We start from the raw sequence: 18,115 nt of genomic DNA on the forward strand, positions 1-18,115 counted from the left end.
TTCAGTGTTTGTGTGCCTGCGTCTGCTTAACCCTGAAACCAACATAGAGGAAATGATGCGTCGACTATTTCATATTTCAATTTGTGTGTAACGTTTAACAAAAAAAAAAGGGAATATATGATGATTTTTTTCCTTTTTCATCTTTGCAAATTGAAGTGCGATTTTGACAAAATAATAATTGTCTTAATCCAAATATTCAGACCAACACAGAGCAGATTACAGCTGTGGCTGACAGTAGGAAATCATATTTGCTGTGTTTTAAATGTTCGTCCTCCAGGGAGACGTTTACAGTGGTTCACTCTGCAGTCTGACATGAAAACAGAGAGCTGAGGTGTTTCGGTCTCTGACAAATATCAAACCCCTGAACAAGTGACTCAGACTGGAGGTCTGGATCTCATCAACTCTAATTCTGCTGACATCTATTGGTAAACCTGGTGTATTACAACACAGCTGCAACTTTATGCCAAATGAAGACACTTGGACATTAATTTAAAAAAAACATCTAAATTATTGTAAATCATCATAAAACATCAGGACATTAGTTGTTAGCAATTAATATATTAATGATCCATATTAAAATTGGCTACAAATAATTAAGACTTTTTTTTACTGTTGTCAACTTCAGAAATCACTCAGATGTTTAATTTACTTTTTAATGAGTGTGAAGCAAAAACACTACAAAGTTTCTTGTCTCCAAAGCATGACTCGCTCACAGTCACTGCTGTGAGTGTGAATCAGAGGGAAACTGTTCACTTTGGATCAAAGTGTTGTATAAATGCAACCAGCAGGCGGCAGCACGGCTTCAGTTTGTTCAACAACATATGGTGGTTTCCACTCTGACCTTTGACCTTAGTGTGGGATTCATATTTTTCTTACTCAGCCAGTGTTTGCAGGTCTGTTGAAGCCACTGCATTTTTATCCAGTCAACGCAGACATGAAAATATATGTAAAAACACTTCACACACGTTAACATCAGGTATTTATGAACAGAGCCACTCAGTGTTTCTTCATAAACATTCATTAAATAACATAAAAGTGAATCTTAACCAGCATATGAAAATAAATATATATGAAGCAAATTGATCACTACCGATGTTAGTCTTTTTTTTTTTTTTAACAATGTCTTTTTATTAAGAGTTTTTCCTTTTATACATATAAACAGAAAAAAGAAAAGGATTACAGATGATCTGTACATTCGGGTTAAGTAGCTCATTCATTTAGGCTGTGAAATAAAAGGGGGGGAAAAGAAAATGAAAAAACGGAAATACAGAGAAGAAGAAAAAAGGAGAAATAAAAACATATGTATGATATTTCCCAAAGTAACATAATCCCTGCATGTCTTTGGACGGTGGGAGGAAGCCGGAGTACCCGGAGAGCACCCACGCAAACACGGGGAGAACATGCAAACTCCACACAGAAAGACCCCGGCCTGATGGTGGAATTGAACTCAGGACCTTCTTGCTGTGCGGCAACAGTGCTAACCACCGTGCCGATAGGTTAATTGATTAAGCCAAATTGTCACTAGGTGTGAATGTGTGAATGAATGTGAGTGTGAATGGTTGTCTGTCCCTGTGTGTTGGCCCTGCGACAGACTGGCGACCTGTCCAGGGTGTACCCCGCCTTTCGCCCTATGACAGCTGGGATAGGCTCCAGCGCCCCCCGCGACCCTGAAAAGGATAAGCGGAAGCGAATGGATGGAACATAATCCCTGCCAAATAAACCTGTTCATTCCCACCCAGGTCACTGCCCTAGACCTGTACACTGTATTTCCACACCTGACATAAAAGAGTTTGCTGGAAAATTCTCACAGATTTTGAAATGCATCAAGGAAGGGACCCCACATGCTTTGAAATTTGCCCTCCTGGCCAACATGACAGAAACCCCTAATCTAACTGTTAAGTTTTGAAACTGTGTATCAGCCACCAAGTCCAAATGTAATTGTTGGAGTGTTTCAATGTAGTCCAAGTATGTAAACAAACAAACACAAAAAGGCAGATATAGTTCAATAAGTACTGCTGGCACAACTGAATCATTGAATGAGAACAGACAGAAGGCTACGGAGAGATAACAAAGCTCCCCATCTTCATGCAAAAGGTATTACGTCATTATCCAAAGAGTAGAGGTCAATGAGGTTAATGAGGTTACCTCCTTATCAAAGAAAAAAAGAAAATTATGGAGTTAAAGGAAGAGTATTAATCAGCATTTCAGTACTAGAACATTCAGACTATATAGCTGCACTCGGAGGGGAAAAGAAGTGTCTTACGTAGATGCAGACTGTGCCTCTATACATGTATGCAATGTTTGTACCTGCATTTGGTATCACTGTTTTATTAGTAATAATAAACACATGAAGTAATGAATGACGACCCTATCTAAATCCCAGTAACAGTTCCCGATTTTGGCATAATAACTAGTTACCGTGCTCATTACCACAATAATAACATAGTTAAAGTAACGCGTTACTTAATAACGCGTTAGTCCCTACAAAGATGTAGACATTGAGCCCTCCTGGGAGGGGCCATGCTGACATCTGCTGCTTTCAGCTCGAGCACACACGGGTACTCACAGACACACGATCTTGGGTGGCTGCTGCCTCTAAACATATCATACATTATTTATCTTGTGTACAGCTTAATAAGATTCAGCATTTATTATTTACTGTTACCTACGCATATGTTGGATGTTGCTGTAATTTCGCTACAGCATTGTTTTCTTTTTGCTTGTTTTTTTTGTTTTTCTTTCCTTGAGCAGGTGGTGAAGCAGATTTTCACCATCCTTTCTCTCTATCCCCTTTCTCCCATTTTTCTTTCCCTCTCCTTCTCTTAACTTTCTTACTAACTTTTCTTATCGTTTTTCTTTCCAGTTCCCGAGTCCAGTCCAGTCTGATTACAATAATTTAGAATAAAAATAACTAATACAGATCAAATAAACTATGACAATCAAGTGGACCAGTATATAGCAAAAGGTGCACTTGGGAAAGTAAATGTTAGGCACATTTTTGTTGGCCAGACAGGACGGACGGACAGAAAGAAAGAAAGAAATATAACCATCCTCAGCTCATCTGCTCCAGTGACACTGACACCTTCAATGGCAGCACATTTTGATTATTCCAAGCTTCAAAATATGGAAACATCCTGTGAGTAAAAGTGTGTGTGAAGGTGTGTATGTGTGTGTTAGTATCAGGATCGGAGAACGACAGCTTTCCTCTGTTCCAGTCCAGATTCACTCTGATCCTCTGGAGCTTCTTCTGGAATGAGAGAGGAGTGGATTGAGCTGATGGTGAGTGTGTTGAGTATTTACCTAAAAAGAACCGTATTCTCCATAATCCAGACTCTGTGTCTCTCTTCCTCTGTACAGACTCTGATAACACACCCAGGTCCCACCATGTACTGTCTCTAACCTCAACATCCCAGCTGTGAGTTCCTGAGTTAAAGCCCTCAGAGCCCAGGACAGAGCAGGAACAATCAAACCTCTCTGGAATATCAGGAAGCTGCTGCCTCTCTTTTCCTCGTCTTACGCTGGTCAGATCTTCAGGCAGGATGAGGTCTGGATGAGCAGAGTTTGGGTCCAGAATGAGAGGAGTGTACGAGACCATGTCCTTCATGTTGTTCCAGATGTTGACGGTCAGGTTGCCCAGGTGTTTAGCCTGGTCTATCAGAGCTCCTGAGGGCAGCTGTGGATCATCCAGCAGGGGGCAGCGCTGGACTCTTTCCTCTGCAGCTCTCAGCTCCTCCTCTGTGCCTCTGACTATGTCTAAAAGAGCTGCTATCTCTCTGCTCAAACCCTCCATCTTCTCCTTCATCATTTCACTCTTCTGCTCCTCTTCTTCTTTCAGTGCAGCCAGCCTGGCCTCCTCTTCCTCTGCTAGAAACTGGTGAAGCTTCTTAAACTGCTCCTTAATCTGCCTCTCTGTGTGTCGGGCCTGGACCTCAATGTGTTCTGCTGTTTGAGCAAACTTCATTTGAACTTCTTTACAAACCTTTACCTTTTCCTGATACTTGTTCCGTAAGAAAAATTGACAAACGGTCCTTAAAAATCTGTTTAAAGGTTGATTATCCTCTGAAGATCTTCTCTTACAAAGTGGACAGTCGTGTATTGTTCTCTCTCCCCACCATCGCTTCAGACATTCTTTACAGAAGTTGTGGCGACATGACAGAAGAACAGGATCTCTGAAGACCTCCAGACAGACCGGACAGCAGAGATCCTCCTCTAATATGGAAGCCATTGAGTCTGTGAGTGAATCTGAAAACAGCAGACAGGAAGTACAGTCAGTCCTGGCTCTCCTCCCTCCTCTACCACCTTCACTGAAACTTCCTTTGAGTTGTGTTTTTGCTCAAACTCACATTCAGTGTGTGGAGTGTCAGCAGCTTGAAGCAGCAGTGTTGGAGTTCTCCACTTGTCTCTCCTGTAACTGGACTCACTCGGAGGAAGCTGCTAGTTTGGTCTGAACTCAGTCTGATCGTCTGTGTGTCTCTCTTTACTGAGGAAGAAGATCACCCTGTTTCCTGATTTGTCTCAGGTGAGTGAGGTGAAGGGCGGAGCTTCATTCATTTCCTTTTATGGAGGCTGTTGCTTCCCCCATAAACAAGGGTGTGATTCATTCCAGGGTTTAATCGTTTACCTGCCAGCAGCTGTGAAACATCTCACAACATGTAGTGTGACTCAGTCTTTCATCTGGGGTCCGTTCTTCGTACGTCGCTTACTACATCCAAGATCAAATCATCGCGCCAACTTTGAGCTCGCTATTCCGGTTCTCCGAACACATCTGTTGTTGACGATTAGTACAGCTGGATGAAGTAATGTGAGATCACTGAGTGGCTTAACAGGGCTACGCATCGATAGTAGAAACATTGATCGGCAACCCTTTGATTGGACGGCGAAAATGTCGAAGGAGCGCGCTCGGTATTTTTCGGCAGCAGAGCAAGAACTCTTGAGTGAGGGATTTCAGGAGTTTCAGAGTTTAATTAAAACGCAAGGGAACACTGCAAAGGCTGCAAAAGCAAGGAGAGAGGGCTGGCAGAAAGTTGCTGACAAATTAAACTCGTAAGTAATTTAATAATAACAATAATAATGGATTGGATTTATATAGCGCTGTTCAAGGCACCCAAAGCGCTTTACAATGCCACTATTCAGTCACTCTCACATTCACACACTGGTGGAGGCAGCTACAGTTGTAGCCACAGCTGCCCTGGGACAGACTGACAGAAGCCAGGCTGCCATATTGCGCCATCGGCCCCTCTGGCCAACACCAGTAGGCGGTAGGGTAAATTTATTATATTACATTATATTATATTATATTACATTATATTATATTATGTTACATTATAGCCCCTTTCACATTAGAGCCACAACAGGACCCACTAGAACATGGGAACAAGTAAAAGTGAAATATGAGAATATTCTACAGAATGGTAATATTTATCACTTATATTGCTTTTAGTCTCTTGGAAAGAGACCCTGGAATAATCTGTTTGTTTGTTCATAACAGCAACCAAGAAAAGGGCAGAGCAAAAAAAGACAGGTGGTGGTCCTGCACCCCCTCGTCAACAAGTTGGTTAAGTAAATAATATCCTCACGGGAATATCGATATCTCTCTATGAGCACACTGTCGCGCTGAGCTAAAGGATCCTGTCTGTCCCGCAATATACGCTGAATTCTGAAAACTCTCCTTATCAATCTTGCACCTTCCGCAATGGGTGGCTCGCGTATACGGACAGGACATGGCTGCGACAGACTTCCCAAATCCACCTTCGCTTTTATAGCCGTGGTCTCTCATCTTGATTACACGAAGTAATTTACAATTACTACTCTGAAATATGGATAACATCTGTAATAATCACATACATGTAATAGAATGTTAATAGTACATTTCCCTTTTTTAGGAAATGACCTGTATGTATCTGTATGGAATCAATAAAAGGATCAAATACTGCATTATCTTTAGTTACATTGATAATATTTATTTATGGAAAAACAGTGGTAAAATATTGTTGTTGCTTTCGTATACATGAAGCGGACATACCTGAGTGGCCGCGATCTAATCCTGTTTACATAAAGTAAACCTGCTCCCGAGCAATGATTAGTTCATTACCAGGCCTCTGGAGAACTTCAAGACATGAGGGGTGTCCAAATTCACGGTCTGCATCCTTGGAGGTCGCAGCCTTCTCGGTCTACCACTAGAAACGTTTCACACAGCATTGTTTGACAGAAATGATGGAGAAATATGATACACGTAGACATTGAGGGCTAGCAGGAGGGACCATGCGCTTACCTGCTGCTCTCTGGCAGGTAGCTCCATGCCCTCCTGGGTTTTAAATGCACCTTAGAACATACATGCATCAACACTACAATGAGCGGGTGGAGGGAGGTTTGGAGTCTTCTCTCACCCCCGTTCTCTGCGGCCTGCTGGAGCAGGGGGGCTAGGAGGAGTTGGCCGTCCGACTGTGGTCTGGAGTGTGGGGCCTCCCTGCTGCTGCGGAGTCGGGGCGGTCTGCCTCTCCCCACCGCAGGGAAGAGGGTAACACCACCTAGGTCTGGGTGCAGTTCCCCCCTCCAGGGGCAAGGGTACCTAGACCCGGTTTGTAGAGTACGCTTGGGGAGTGTGATCGTGTGTACAGCGTCTCTTTATGTCTGTCTCCACGTTGGTTAAGTGTGGAGTAAGTGTATATGAGAGCATGAGGGTGGGAATGGATGTTTGTGTCTGTGTGTGCCTGTATGTCTGTGTCTATATGTCAGGTTGGGTATCAGACGCCACCTCTCTGGGGACATCTCAGGCCCTCCAAGGTTTGGAGGCCTATCTCCACCCACCACCACTTCCCCTGCCAGTGGCGGACTCCCTCAGGTGTCGGTGCATTGGTGGTTCTTTGTGTCTGGGGGTGGGCGTCCGGGTACACACCGGCTCACTCCTTGGCAGTCGCTTATCGGGGCCTCGAGCCTGGGGCTCGCTCGGGCCACTTCGGAGGTGGGGTGCCCCCGGCCTCTCGGCCTGGGGTTCGGTCACTCAGGCACAGCTGGCTGCCGGCGGAGCTCACGGGCGCGTCACTGCAACTCCCCCTGGCTTCTGCTCCGCGGCTGCTGAGTGAGCCCTCATCTGGGACTCTCCTCAGCTCTTTCTGGGACAGTGGCGCAGCTGCCCCTCTGTTGGTCTTCCTTGGTCTCTTGTGTTCTGGGGGCCTCTGGATGTCTGGAGTCTTGATCTCCTCCATACCTGCTTCATACCCTGGTGGACAGGGCTGTGGCCCCCCCACACTCCCTAGCAGATTATTACATGGAGAAACCTTTGGAATATAAGCATGCTGATCCACACAGGTATGCACACAGGTGTACACACGGGTATTCACAGACGCGGACTACAGCTTTCTTGGCTGCTGCCTCAAAGCACATTGTGCGCTGTCTATCTTGCGTGCTGCACAATATCGTTTAGTATTTAGTATCTACTGATATCTACTGCTAGCTAGTTTATTGTGTTGGTGCCGGTTTTTTTTTTATTATGTTGCTCTTTGTTGTTTGCTTTCTCTTCTGTTTTTTTTCTCCATACAGGTGACCCAGGTGTTTTGTTTGTTTTTTTCTTTCTTCCCCCCCTTCTCACCGTCTCTTCTCCCCTTTGGTTTTCTTTCTCTCCCTCTCTTTCTTTCATTCTTTCTCCCTGTCCTATCCCCCAGTCATGTCTGTCCCGTTTGTAACAACTGAAAATAAAATAAATTCATAATTATAATAAAGGTCAATCAAATGGACCAATATGGCAAGGCCATGATGATCCACTTGGTGAAATAAATCCGCTTGTCATCTTTCTTGGCCTTAAGACAACAATTCTGATGGCTAAAGATCCAAACGGGACACAAAAAAAGGAAAAAAAAAAAAAAGAGAAATATGATTTTGTTCATCTTTTTGTTTTTATATGAGCTTTGTTTGATTTGATAAGTATCTGAGGCTGAGACCACGGGACTGTAAAAACATGATTGTTGGGCTTCATTTCTGTACTTAACAGTAGTGATGGGCAGATGAAGCTTCATGAAGCACTGAAGCTTTTCATCCAATTGGTTCACCCCAGCGCAAAGCTTCTTGAAGCTTCATGTGCTCTAGCAGGACACCTACTGGACGTAAAAATATATGTTGACATGAATTTGAAGAGTGTGGCCTTTTGCACACAGCCTGTAAATGTCAACAACAAAAGGAGTGTGTAAAACATGTATATTGTAGTGATGGCATTATACTGTGTATATTTATACTGGCAGTATGGAAAATGATCATTTGGAAATGCTTGAAATGGAAATGATCATTTACTGTGAGGTGAGGTGTGGTTGGGGTGTGGACAGTGGTTGTGCTTTTGTAACGTTGAGGTATGGACAGCTACACACTGAGGCCTCAGTCCTGCCTGTTCACATTTTATTCTGTAAAAACTAAATTTTCACTGCTTTTATGACCTTTTAGTGGGGAGAACATAGCTGGGATTTAATGATTTAACAAATCTTTTGAATCCTTTGTCCTCCACAATGCTAAATGGCTGGGAGTCCTCAATCACCATGCTAACCAGGTCTTCATCTATTTGAGATTGTTCTCCTGAGGAAAGACAATAAAGACAAAGCACAAATATAAATATCACACACGTAACTTATTACAGTTGTATAATATTGTTATATCATTTAGTAACATTACTGCATGCTATATTATCATTGCATTTGATGGCTCACCTGGTCTTGCTCCACAATCGGTGTTCCCCTTATTCTCATGCAAAGCTCTGTAGTGCCTAAGCATGGATGAGGTGTTGTTGTTGTATCCCAGCTCCCTGGCACATAGCAAACACTTCACCTTGTACAAAAGTAAAGACAGCTGAACATAAATTATATTGCACCATCAGTATTATGAAAATACATCTTCTGTAGAAATGTACATACCTTGTTGGGAGGAATAAGATCAAAATGTTCTCACATAGGGGAGGACATCCTCCTCTTCTTAGCTGGCTCCATTCTCTCCTGACTTTCTCTCCTCACTCTCATAAACCTCCAAACTGTCTCCAAACTCTCACTAACCGCAACTCTCCATCAAACAACAACATTTTGAATGAAGTCTGAGGGGTTTATATCGCTGTCATAGCTCGCGGCAAAGTTCGAACCACTCCATGACCCCTCAGGGCTGTGTTCTTTCTCCCCTGCTCTTCTCCCTGTATACTAACTGCTGCACCTCCACCCACCAGTCTGTCGAGCTAATCAAGTTTGCAGATGACACCACCGTTATTGGACTCATCCCGGACGGGGATGAGTCTGCCTACAGGAGGGGGGTTGAACATCTGGTGTCCTGGTGCAGCCACAACAACCTGGTGCTGAATGCCCAGAAGACAGTGGAGATTATTGTGGACTTCAGGAAGCACACAGCTCCACTCCCCCCCATCATCCTGACTGACACCCCCATCACCTCTGTGGACTCATTCCGCTTCCTGGGTACCACCATCACCCAGGACCTGAAGTGGGAGCCCACCATCACCTCCGTCATCAAGAAAGCCCAGCAGAGGATGTACTTCCTGAGGCAGCTGAAGAAATTCAACCTGCCAACACGGACGATGATGCAGTTCTACACTGCAATCATCGAGTCCATCCTCACCTCCTCCATCACTGTGTGGTACGCTGGAGCCACTATCAGGGACAAACAGAGACTGCAGCGTGTTGTGCGCTCTGCTGAGAAGGTGATTGGCTGCAGACTCCCATCTCTGCAGGACCTGTACACCTCCAGGACACTGCGGCGTGCAGCTCGGATCTCAGCTGACCCTTTTCACCCTGGACACAGTCTGTTTGACCTGCTCCCCTCAGGCAGGAGGCTCCGGTCCATTCTCACCAGAACCTCTCGCCATAAGAACAGTTTCTTCCCCTCTGCTGTTGGACACATGAACAATAACCATATGACTGTTCCCACCACTAACACATGACCCTACGCTGTGTCACTGCATCATTTCATGTTTGGCACTGATCACCACCTGCACTCATGTATATATCATGTATATATCTATCTATCTACTTAGCACTTTTAATTCTTATTCTCATTTTTATTTTCATGTCTATTTAAGCGTAATTTATGACAGTATTTATAACAGTATGTTTGCACTGAAGCACCGCAGCAATTTCCTAATGTTGTAAACCCGCTCAACATTTGGCAATAAAACCCTTTCTGATTCTGATTCTGATGAACCAGTCACGTGGTACAGCCGGGCACCGAGGCTTCGGACGTCATCATTTTCAGCTCCTCCCATAAATGAAGCAAGCCTCGATACGCGCATCGCGGAAACGCCCCCTCCATTACTCGACACAAGCTTCGAAGCCTCGATACAGAACGTCACATCACTACTTAACAGTCATTTCAAACTTAGCTAGTAAATAACAATTAGCTTATGTTGTTCATGAGGCTAAAGTCATTTCACTTTGGTAATGTAAAGATAATGTGGCCAACATTAAAGTTATTATAATATTAATCATAATTGCAGCAGTGAACTTGAACTCTGTGTCAAATACTGAGCTTCAAGAAAGAAGCACCAGTTTCAGTGCGCTGGGATTGACAGGAAGTGAACAGGCTCTCTGTTGCTTAGAAACAAGAAGTGACAAACCGTAAATCCTCTCAGTCTAAGGAGCTTGGAAAGAAAAGCATCTGGACTTCTTTAAGTTGCTTGAAGACGTTTCACCTGTCATCTGAGAAACTTCAGTCCTCGAAAGAGTGACCTTTGTCCTTTAGATGCAGATGGACAGCTGAGTCTTGCCCTGTGGAGGTGGCTCTTCTATGTTGTGCCATGCGTTTTTCGAGGAAGCCAATGTACATATCTTGGACAGAGAAGACAGATGGTTTGAAAGACGAGTCAAAGAAGCCCTCTATGTCCACTGTGAGCGACCATCTTTGAACAGAGGCGGTGGTTCAAGACACCAACTACCTTCCATCTATAATCCAGTTTTGTTTCCTGAATGAACCTCTGTCCTCCCTCACTCCCCCAGGTCTTACTGCCCGCCTACCTGCCTTCAGTGAAGAACCAGGTGAGTTTTTTACCCTCCGATCTGCAGAGAAAACCTACGCTTCTGACAAAAGGGGTTCTTCTCGTCCATGCCTTTCACAATCAAAACTCTTTACATATCTGTACTGTGTTCTTGCACTAGCAGAAAATGGCTTACAGAGGTGCATTAACATCCCCCTTGGCTTGCTGCATGTACGTTGGGGTTCTTTCCAGTGGATGAGAGGGTTAGTTCCCTGCACCCTGAAGTAGCGGTATGCTTTATCGAGCTCCGGTGGAGATTTAAGTATTTCTAGGCAATTTCTTGCCAAATAACTCAGAGAGAATGTTAGAAAAGTGAGTGGTGTGCCCACTTCCAGTGTCTTCAGGGAGGACGCGGATGTTCTGACGCCTACTACGGCTCTCCAGGATGGTGACTTTGTTCTTTAGCTGGCTGTTATCTTCGCGAAGAGTGGCACACATGCTTTCAGTGACTCGTTGGCTCAGGTCTTCAGTTACAAGCTCCAAGGACAAAACTCTCTCGGCCTGTTCCTATAGGGCTTGTTGCAGTTGGTCCAGTTTTGATTCGAGGGCGTTAAATGAGGGTTTAAATTCAGATGTTAACTCATCTTGGTGCTGCTGGAGCAGCGTGGTGATAGCCTCAACTGTTAAGCTAGCATCCTCCTTTTTGTTTGCTTTTGCACTCTTAGAAGCCATTGGAAAGTGTCAAAAAGTGTTCAAAACACTAGAAGAGTGTTTGTGAGTGTAAGCGACTTAAAGGTGGCAACTGGAGGGGGGAAACTGGTCAAAGCAGAGTTAAATTCACCATAGCAGTTAGTTCCTGTGACTACTCAGGTCGCATGCTGACCAGAAGTGATGTTAGTCTTTGAATGTAATGCGATATTAAACATGTCAGCGTCATTAAAATAAGTCTGTAAGTGCCGGTACAGGAAACGTAAAGGTGTAAATGGGCTGGTTCTTATATAGCACTTTTCTACTCTCACTGAGCACTCAGAGCACTTTATACAACTCGTGCATTCACCCAATCACACAAGCACTTTATTTAAGGTCTTTAGTGCTTCTATCTAACATTCACGCTCTGATGGATGCATCGGAGGGCAACATGGGGTTAATATCTTGCCTAATGATATTTGCATGCAGACTAGAATCAAACCACCAACCTTCCAGTGAGTAGGTGACCCGCCCTGAGTTACAGCCACCCCAAAGAGTTGGGGTGTAAGAGGTGTAAGGAGTAGTGTATCCTGTAAAGGAGCAGACAGAGCACTGCAGAGTCACTGAAGGTGCTGAAGGAACCAAGATAAAAGCTCCTGATTGTTCACTCGGGGTAGAAAACAGCTGATCTTAGGTCTGTGTGTGAGTCTACTGAATGAAAGAGGTGTTGGCTCCTTGCACACAACCACTTCCTCTAACTGACATCAAATGTGAGTCCTGGGAGTTTGTGAAAGCAGACCATGAGCTCATCCTCCATCATGCAGACACAGATCGCAGCCTCAGCAGTGTCTCTTGCAGAAATGTGGATCTTCTCCTGCTTCCTCATCGGCTCCATGGCCTCTTCTTTGCAAGGTGAGCTCCGTGTGCGTTCATGCTGTTTGCTTTGTTTCACTGATGCTCCTTATCAGTCGGACCATTTATAAGGAGAAACAGCACTTATTCTCAGGAGAGAAAAGTTGAGACACTAGGAAGCTAGGAGCTGCTTTTCATTGTATTTCAATAATCTGAAGGCAATCTGTGCTTGATTTCAGTCAGAATCAGAAAAAAAATCAGAGAGTTCTGCACATGTTTGTGCAAGAATTCTTATTTTTTTCTTGTGTTTTCACACAATGATCAAGGTTTAAGATGAAGCCGAAAATTCAGCCAAAAGATCAAATATGCAGGAATAACGTTGTTCCTGTGGGTCTGTATCTCTTGCTAATGCTCTCTTTGAAAACCCTTTTTTCTGTGAGGGAAGGTCTTGTTGATCTCTCACCTCAAACATAACTTGTTTCAGAGCAGATTCGGTTACCATGGCTCCTGTTTGTACTGGAGCACTGTAACCAAATAATTTTCCCAGATCAATAAAGCATTCTGATCAGAAAATGTTTAAAATACTGAAAACAGCCCCCAGAATAAATCCTGCTTGAAAATAAAGGGCAGAAAAAACGCAGTGAGTAAAAGCCTATAACCAGTGGAACACAAAGACATCCTGGGTTTGCTGAACATACTTTGCAGCACAGGATCAGGGATTTAATGGGCTGAATGATTTCACTACACTGACATGTGGACCGCAGCATGGAGGTTGTAAATAATATTAGATTTTTTTGTAGCTTCTTAAAGCCATAGCTTCGGTAACAGCGACTTGTCCTCCACATTTTCGTTATAATAAAGTTCTGTTGCACTTTCCAATAAGCACGAGGAGGAAACAGGTGTGAGGTGTCGCAGGATGTAACTTCGTGGTTGGATGGGTCGACACAAATGAGCAATTTAGCCAGATGCTGTAATTCTACCAAGGAATTGAATTTCTACTATTTCCGCTAAGCCAGATTACCATGATGCAGCAGCTGGTGTCTAAATTTCAGATGGCTGCAGCGATGAGCTGCACTCACTGCTGATGGCTTTGAGTAGCCGAGGCTGTGCCATGTTTCCCACGATGCAGTGCTGACTGAAAGCCTCAACCCCAACAGCATCCAATCTTAGTTTTCAGTCTTGACTCTTCTATGCAGAAATGTCTCAACAAGTTCTCAATGTTTTTATTGAGATGATGTAAATTCTAAAAAAATCCTATTAGTGGAGAACAGGGATGGTTGTAACAAAGGGCATAGCTTTCACCAAGAAGGGATACACAAACAATCGTGTAATCGGGTCCAAATGTTGCACTTCCCTACCCAACCTTGCATGTAAAATTGCAAAGCTCTGTAAAGAAGGACTCATAATTTAAAGGAAAATCACTGATTTCCACTAAGATATGATGGAAGTTGTATTTTTGTAAAGAGATGTGTCATAGGTACAAAGTGAGGCATTGAAACCATCATGCTGTGACAGGAAGCTAAAGAGAGGCTGACAGGGGTGTGAACAGCTGTAACACCTTTAAAAAAATGGTTAAAACTAATCCCAAGACTGTGAGGGAGTTTAAAAATTACACAGTTCCTCTTTAAGCCAGGTGCACATTTTCCAGCAACAGGTGACCATGACTTGAAAGTCAGAGATGATAACATCTAAGCAACATTGTCAAACAAAGATTCCAATCCGCATCTGCCCCCACAGTCTTTCACAGAATGGTGAAACCCTCCCAAGCTTTACTTCTGTCGAGGTGGATCAGTGATCCTGCAGAGTCCTGTCCTCCCTGTGATGGAGGGAGATGACGTCACTCTGCTCTGTAAAACAACCTCCCAGCTGCTTTCTATAAAGATGGCTCCCTCATCAGGAAGCAGCCTACAGGTCACATGACCATCCAGCATGTTTCCAGGTCTGATGAAGGCCTCTACAAGTGTGACATCAGCGGTCATGGAGAGTCTCCATCCAGCTGGATCACTGTCACAGGTGACACACTCACCTGTCTGTGTTTCTGCAGGTTTGAATGAGACTGTGACAAAGACACCAACTGCGACGCCTCCGCCCACAGCCGCATCCACCTCTTTTTATCTTCTGATGTGCGTGTTGTTGTCCGCTGGGTCAGTCTGCCTTGCGCTTATGCTGTTCTTAATGGTTCTGCTGGTGAGAAAGTATGTTTATGATAAACCAGGTGAGAAACAGAATAATTCATTTCAAATTTCAAAAACATTTTAGAAATGTTTAAAAGTTTGTTTTTTAATGTCCGTTATTATTGTTTACAGTTTGCTGCATTTCAGCTTGTAAGAAAGATACTCGACATCAGATAACCTACTACTGTGACATCATAAGGTCAGACCGTAAAGAGCAGCCAATCAGATGGAGCACAGGTACTTTTTCATGCACCAATGGTGTCTTTGTGGACTTCTTCAGTTTTAACCAACCTGTTAAAAACGTTTCATCAAACAACACTTTACAGAATCCACTTCCTTAAATATTTCCAATCCTGCATTGGTTACATCCCTGTTTTGTTAAAAACTCAACAAATGGTGCTGAGCAGAGTTCGAAGGTCAAACTGCATCATCTTCATCATCATTTCCTTTTATTTCCCAACTTTTCCCACAAACAGCAGCTTTGAAACAGTGACATGTTTTTCATCCTGTCCTGTTCACAATGGAACAAACAATCACCGTTTCATTCAACAGTGTTTTTTCTTTCATGTGAATAATAATCACATTAATCAAACTTGGATCTATCACTTTATACCCTTTAAGTTCCTCCTCCACAGATCTGCCCATGCTTTAATCAGCCTTTTGTTCACCACGTATTTTATTTGTAGGTTTCATTTTGTACTTCGTGTAACATCCTGACCAGCTCATATAGCCATTCCCTGATTCAAAGGAATCCCTGTGTTTGCATGTTTTTTGTTTAATTCAGTGTCCTTTTTTCTACCAACACACTAAAACAGAGTATGAATGATCTGACCGTTGTCTTCTTAATGTTTCCTGCAGTTTTTATACCAGCGGCGCTACTATCACTGCACTGATGTCCTTTTGTGTTTTTTTTATTGTGCAGAGACTGATTCAGCTGTAGGTCATTCAACGGTGAGAACAGAAGATGTCAGTTATGCGGAAATCATCATAAAAGACACGGGAAACAGGTCAAAGAGAGGTATGGTCACTCCGCTTTGTCTCCTCTGTCTGTGGCTCCTGTTGTGTGCAGTGGTCAGCTAGGGTCAGACACAGGGTGGAGGTCAGAGCAGCCGTTCTCTGCCGGTCACTGGTATCAAACTCATTTTACATTGTGGGCCAGAAATAGTCATGTGATTATCGTGGAGCAGTGAAACTCAACTTTCTGTCAGTAAAGAAACTTAATTAAACAGTTAAACCCATACATACATACATGCATCTGGAAAAAGGAAGCACTGAGTTTCACTTGTAGGACTTTGAAACTGTTCAGGGTGCACCGAGTTTAGAATTTAAAGTGCTGGTTTAATGCAAACCTGGCCACATAAAGAGGACCACTATATTATTTGAACTCTGGTTGGTCTGGTAACTTTTCGTTATGATGACAATTAAAATTTTTGTTATGTTTTGGTAAAATAACTGGACATAACTATAATTTTAAGAGTGCTTTTCTGCAGAGTTGGTTATTTTTCTCCAGTTGTTGACCTCTTTCTGTTTTTTGTTTGTGTTCAGAGTTTCAGCCAGAGCCAAATGTCATCTACTCCACAGTGAAGTAATCCACCAGTCCAACCACTGGGGTCCATGTGGTCTTCGCCGGCTCTGCCAATCAAACCAGAGAGCATTTTCTTCTTAATTTTCTGTGTGTGTTCGTTTTTAATTCACCTACCTTCATAAGCCGGTTCATAACACTCATAATACAAGACAAATTTTTCACGACAATACATTTTGTAAAAGGTAGTAAAAAAAAAATCAAATAAAACTTTATAATCTTGAGCTTTCAGTCAGCTTTGTCTCAGCAAACTTTGCTTTCACTTCTTCCTTTTGCGGTTTTTTCATGAAGATGTCTGATGGAAAATGTGAGTTGCTGTGGCTAATCAACATGCATCTGCCTTTGGAACAGATGAAGAACAAAAACAAATAGTATCTGCAGCTGCAGACTATACACAGTAGGAACATCAACCAGTGTGGAAACTTCAGAAATGTATAGAGGGTTAGGGGGGTAGGGTATGTGGGAGGAGGTTAGGGGCAACTTTCACATTAAAACAATGCAATATATAAAATACTATAAATACTATAAAAGCTGAGAAGCAAAATTACACATAAGCCAACTTCCATTAGCATACATTTGAAATTTCATATATTCCAGGGTGTCACAATACGGCTGTGTGCAGGCAAGAGTAGGACCCAGACGGAAACTCACAGAGACAAAAACTAAACTCAAAACACACAGCTTTATTGCTGGCATGGAGTGGCGAAAACTAAAGCACAGGGAAAAATCCCACAGCTATGAGGGAGGACGCAACACTGACAAAAAGAAACATGGGGCTTAAATACAGTGAGGGATAATGAGAGGGAATGAGCCACAGGAGGAGAGCACAGCTGGGAGTAATTAAGCAGGACGAGACAAGGGAAGCAAAACTAGAAACATTAACATAGGACAGACTGTGAAAGTAAAACAGGAAACACACTGACGGGACTCAAGACATGTAAACTTAACAGACTGGGGAGACCGAACATAGGGACCTGAAACATGGAACAGAAAGGCACAGTAGACACAACAGGAACATAACAACGCCACAGGGGAAGAGTAAAACAAAATGCAGGGACACAGGACCTCTTTCAAAATATAATGGGAAACATAATGAAACGCAAACATGACAACATAAGAAACACAGACATGAAGCACATGAAGGACAAGGGAGACTTAACGGGGTTGGATACACAAGGGGAATCTAATAACAAATGAACTTAGATAACCTAATGAACAAAATAAACTCAAACTTAAAACGCTGGGTCAAAAGACCCAGGATCATGACACAGGGAGGCATTTGGGGTGAGAGCTGAACAATGTCTGAACAATCCCATGTTGTCTCTCATCCTTCATGCACTTTTGTTAAAAAAAATTCAGTTAATGATAACAGTTGAAACTTCCTGCCATCAACTGGTGATAAATGACAACCTGCCACTTTCCAGAGACGTGCAGTTCGTGGGATTAGTTTAATCGGTGAATATAATTGGCACACAGCTGTGAATGTTAGTGCAAAAGCTTGTTTGTCTGTCTATGGTAGAGAACCAGGCTCAGGGAGGGGCGGCCATCTGCTGCAGCTGGATGTGGTTGAGGGGAGGAAGACGGGACAAAGACCTGCAAATGTTAGTAGACAGTGTTTAAAATCATGTCGAGTCCTGAGTGTCAAATGTCCCCCCATGCAGGGTGATAACAAGTTGGATTACAATCACACATCAAACTGTTTCCATTGAATCCTCTAATAATTTATATTTTTTCAAAGCTGTGATCCTATGCAGTACCTTTTTTTGAACAACCACGACAGAAGCTACAATACATGATTAATGGAAGAAAAAAATCGAAACAAAAAAATAAATAAGATTATCTATTTTTATCAGAATAAAGCCAGGCCTGGAG

The 18,115-nt window shown here is 43.2% G+C and overlaps 2 protein-coding genes across 4 annotated transcripts; one reads left to right on the top strand and one right to left on the bottom strand.

Moving 5' to 3' along the window:
• Positions 1-709: 709 nt before the first annotated feature.
• On the bottom strand, positions 710-4,481 carry LOC146578910 (nuclear factor 7, brain-like). Of its 2 annotated transcripts, XM_085268879.1 has the most exons (3): positions 4,344-4,481; positions 3,401-4,242; positions 710-3,247 (listed from the first exon to the last, which is right to left on the bottom strand). In XM_085268879.1, the coding sequence occupies exons 2-3, from the start codon at positions 4,223-4,225 to the stop codon at positions 3,053-3,055; spliced, it is 1,020 nt and encodes a 339-aa protein (XP_085125005.1). In that variant the 5' UTR covers positions 4,226-4,242; positions 4,344-4,481; the 3' UTR covers positions 710-3,052. The 2 variants fall into 2 exon arrangements, with proteins under 2 accessions (XP_085125005.1, XP_085125004.1); XM_085268878.1 differs by having other exon boundaries at positions 710-4,242.
• A 7,552-nt stretch (positions 4,482-12,033) lies between these two features.
• Positions 12,034-16,467, top strand: LOC146578911 (uncharacterized). Of its 2 annotated transcripts, XM_085269122.1 has the most exons (5): positions 12,034-12,547; positions 14,532-14,702; positions 14,794-14,898; positions 15,584-15,679; positions 16,207-16,467. In XM_085269122.1, exons 1-5 carry the CDS (start codon positions 12,436-12,438, stop codon positions 16,248-16,250), a joined length of 528 nt encoding a protein of 175 aa, XP_085125248.1. In that variant the 5' UTR covers positions 12,034-12,435; the 3' UTR covers positions 16,251-16,467. The 2 variants fall into 2 exon arrangements, with proteins under 2 accessions (XP_085125248.1, XP_085125247.1); XM_085269121.1 differs by lacking the exon at positions 12,034-12,547 and having other exon boundaries at positions 12,579-14,702.
• Positions 16,468-18,115: the final 1,648 nt, after the last annotated feature.

Source organism: Mchenga conophoros, linkage group LG3 (genome assembly GCF_057382185.1).
Source record: "Mchenga conophoros isolate Kocher_MC1m ecotype Shallow Benthic linkage group LG3, M_conophoros_male_GT1.1, whole genome shotgun sequence".
In the NCBI taxonomy this organism is placed as follows: domain Eukaryota; kingdom Metazoa; phylum Chordata; class Actinopteri; order Cichliformes; family Cichlidae; genus Mchenga; species Mchenga conophoros.

Excerpts from the sequence above, each read along its gene's own strand:
- LOC146578910 (XM_085268878.1), bottom strand. The coding sequence starts at position 4,225 with ATGGCTTCCATATTAGAGGAGGATCTCTGCTGTCCGGTCTGTCTGGAG.
- LOC146578911 (XM_085269121.1), top strand. The coding sequence starts at position 14,417 with ATGTTTCCAGGTCTGATGAAGGCCTCTACAAGTGTGACATCAGCGGTC. Across the intron at positions 14,703-14,793 it reads GTATGTTTATGATAAACCAG|TTTGCTGCATTTCAGCTTGT; the intron begins GTGAGAAACAGA and ends TATTGTTTACAG. Across the intron at positions 15,680-16,206 it reads GGGAAACAGGTCAAAGAGAG|AGTTTCAGCCAGAGCCAAAT; the intron begins GTATGGTCACTC and ends GTTTGTGTTCAG.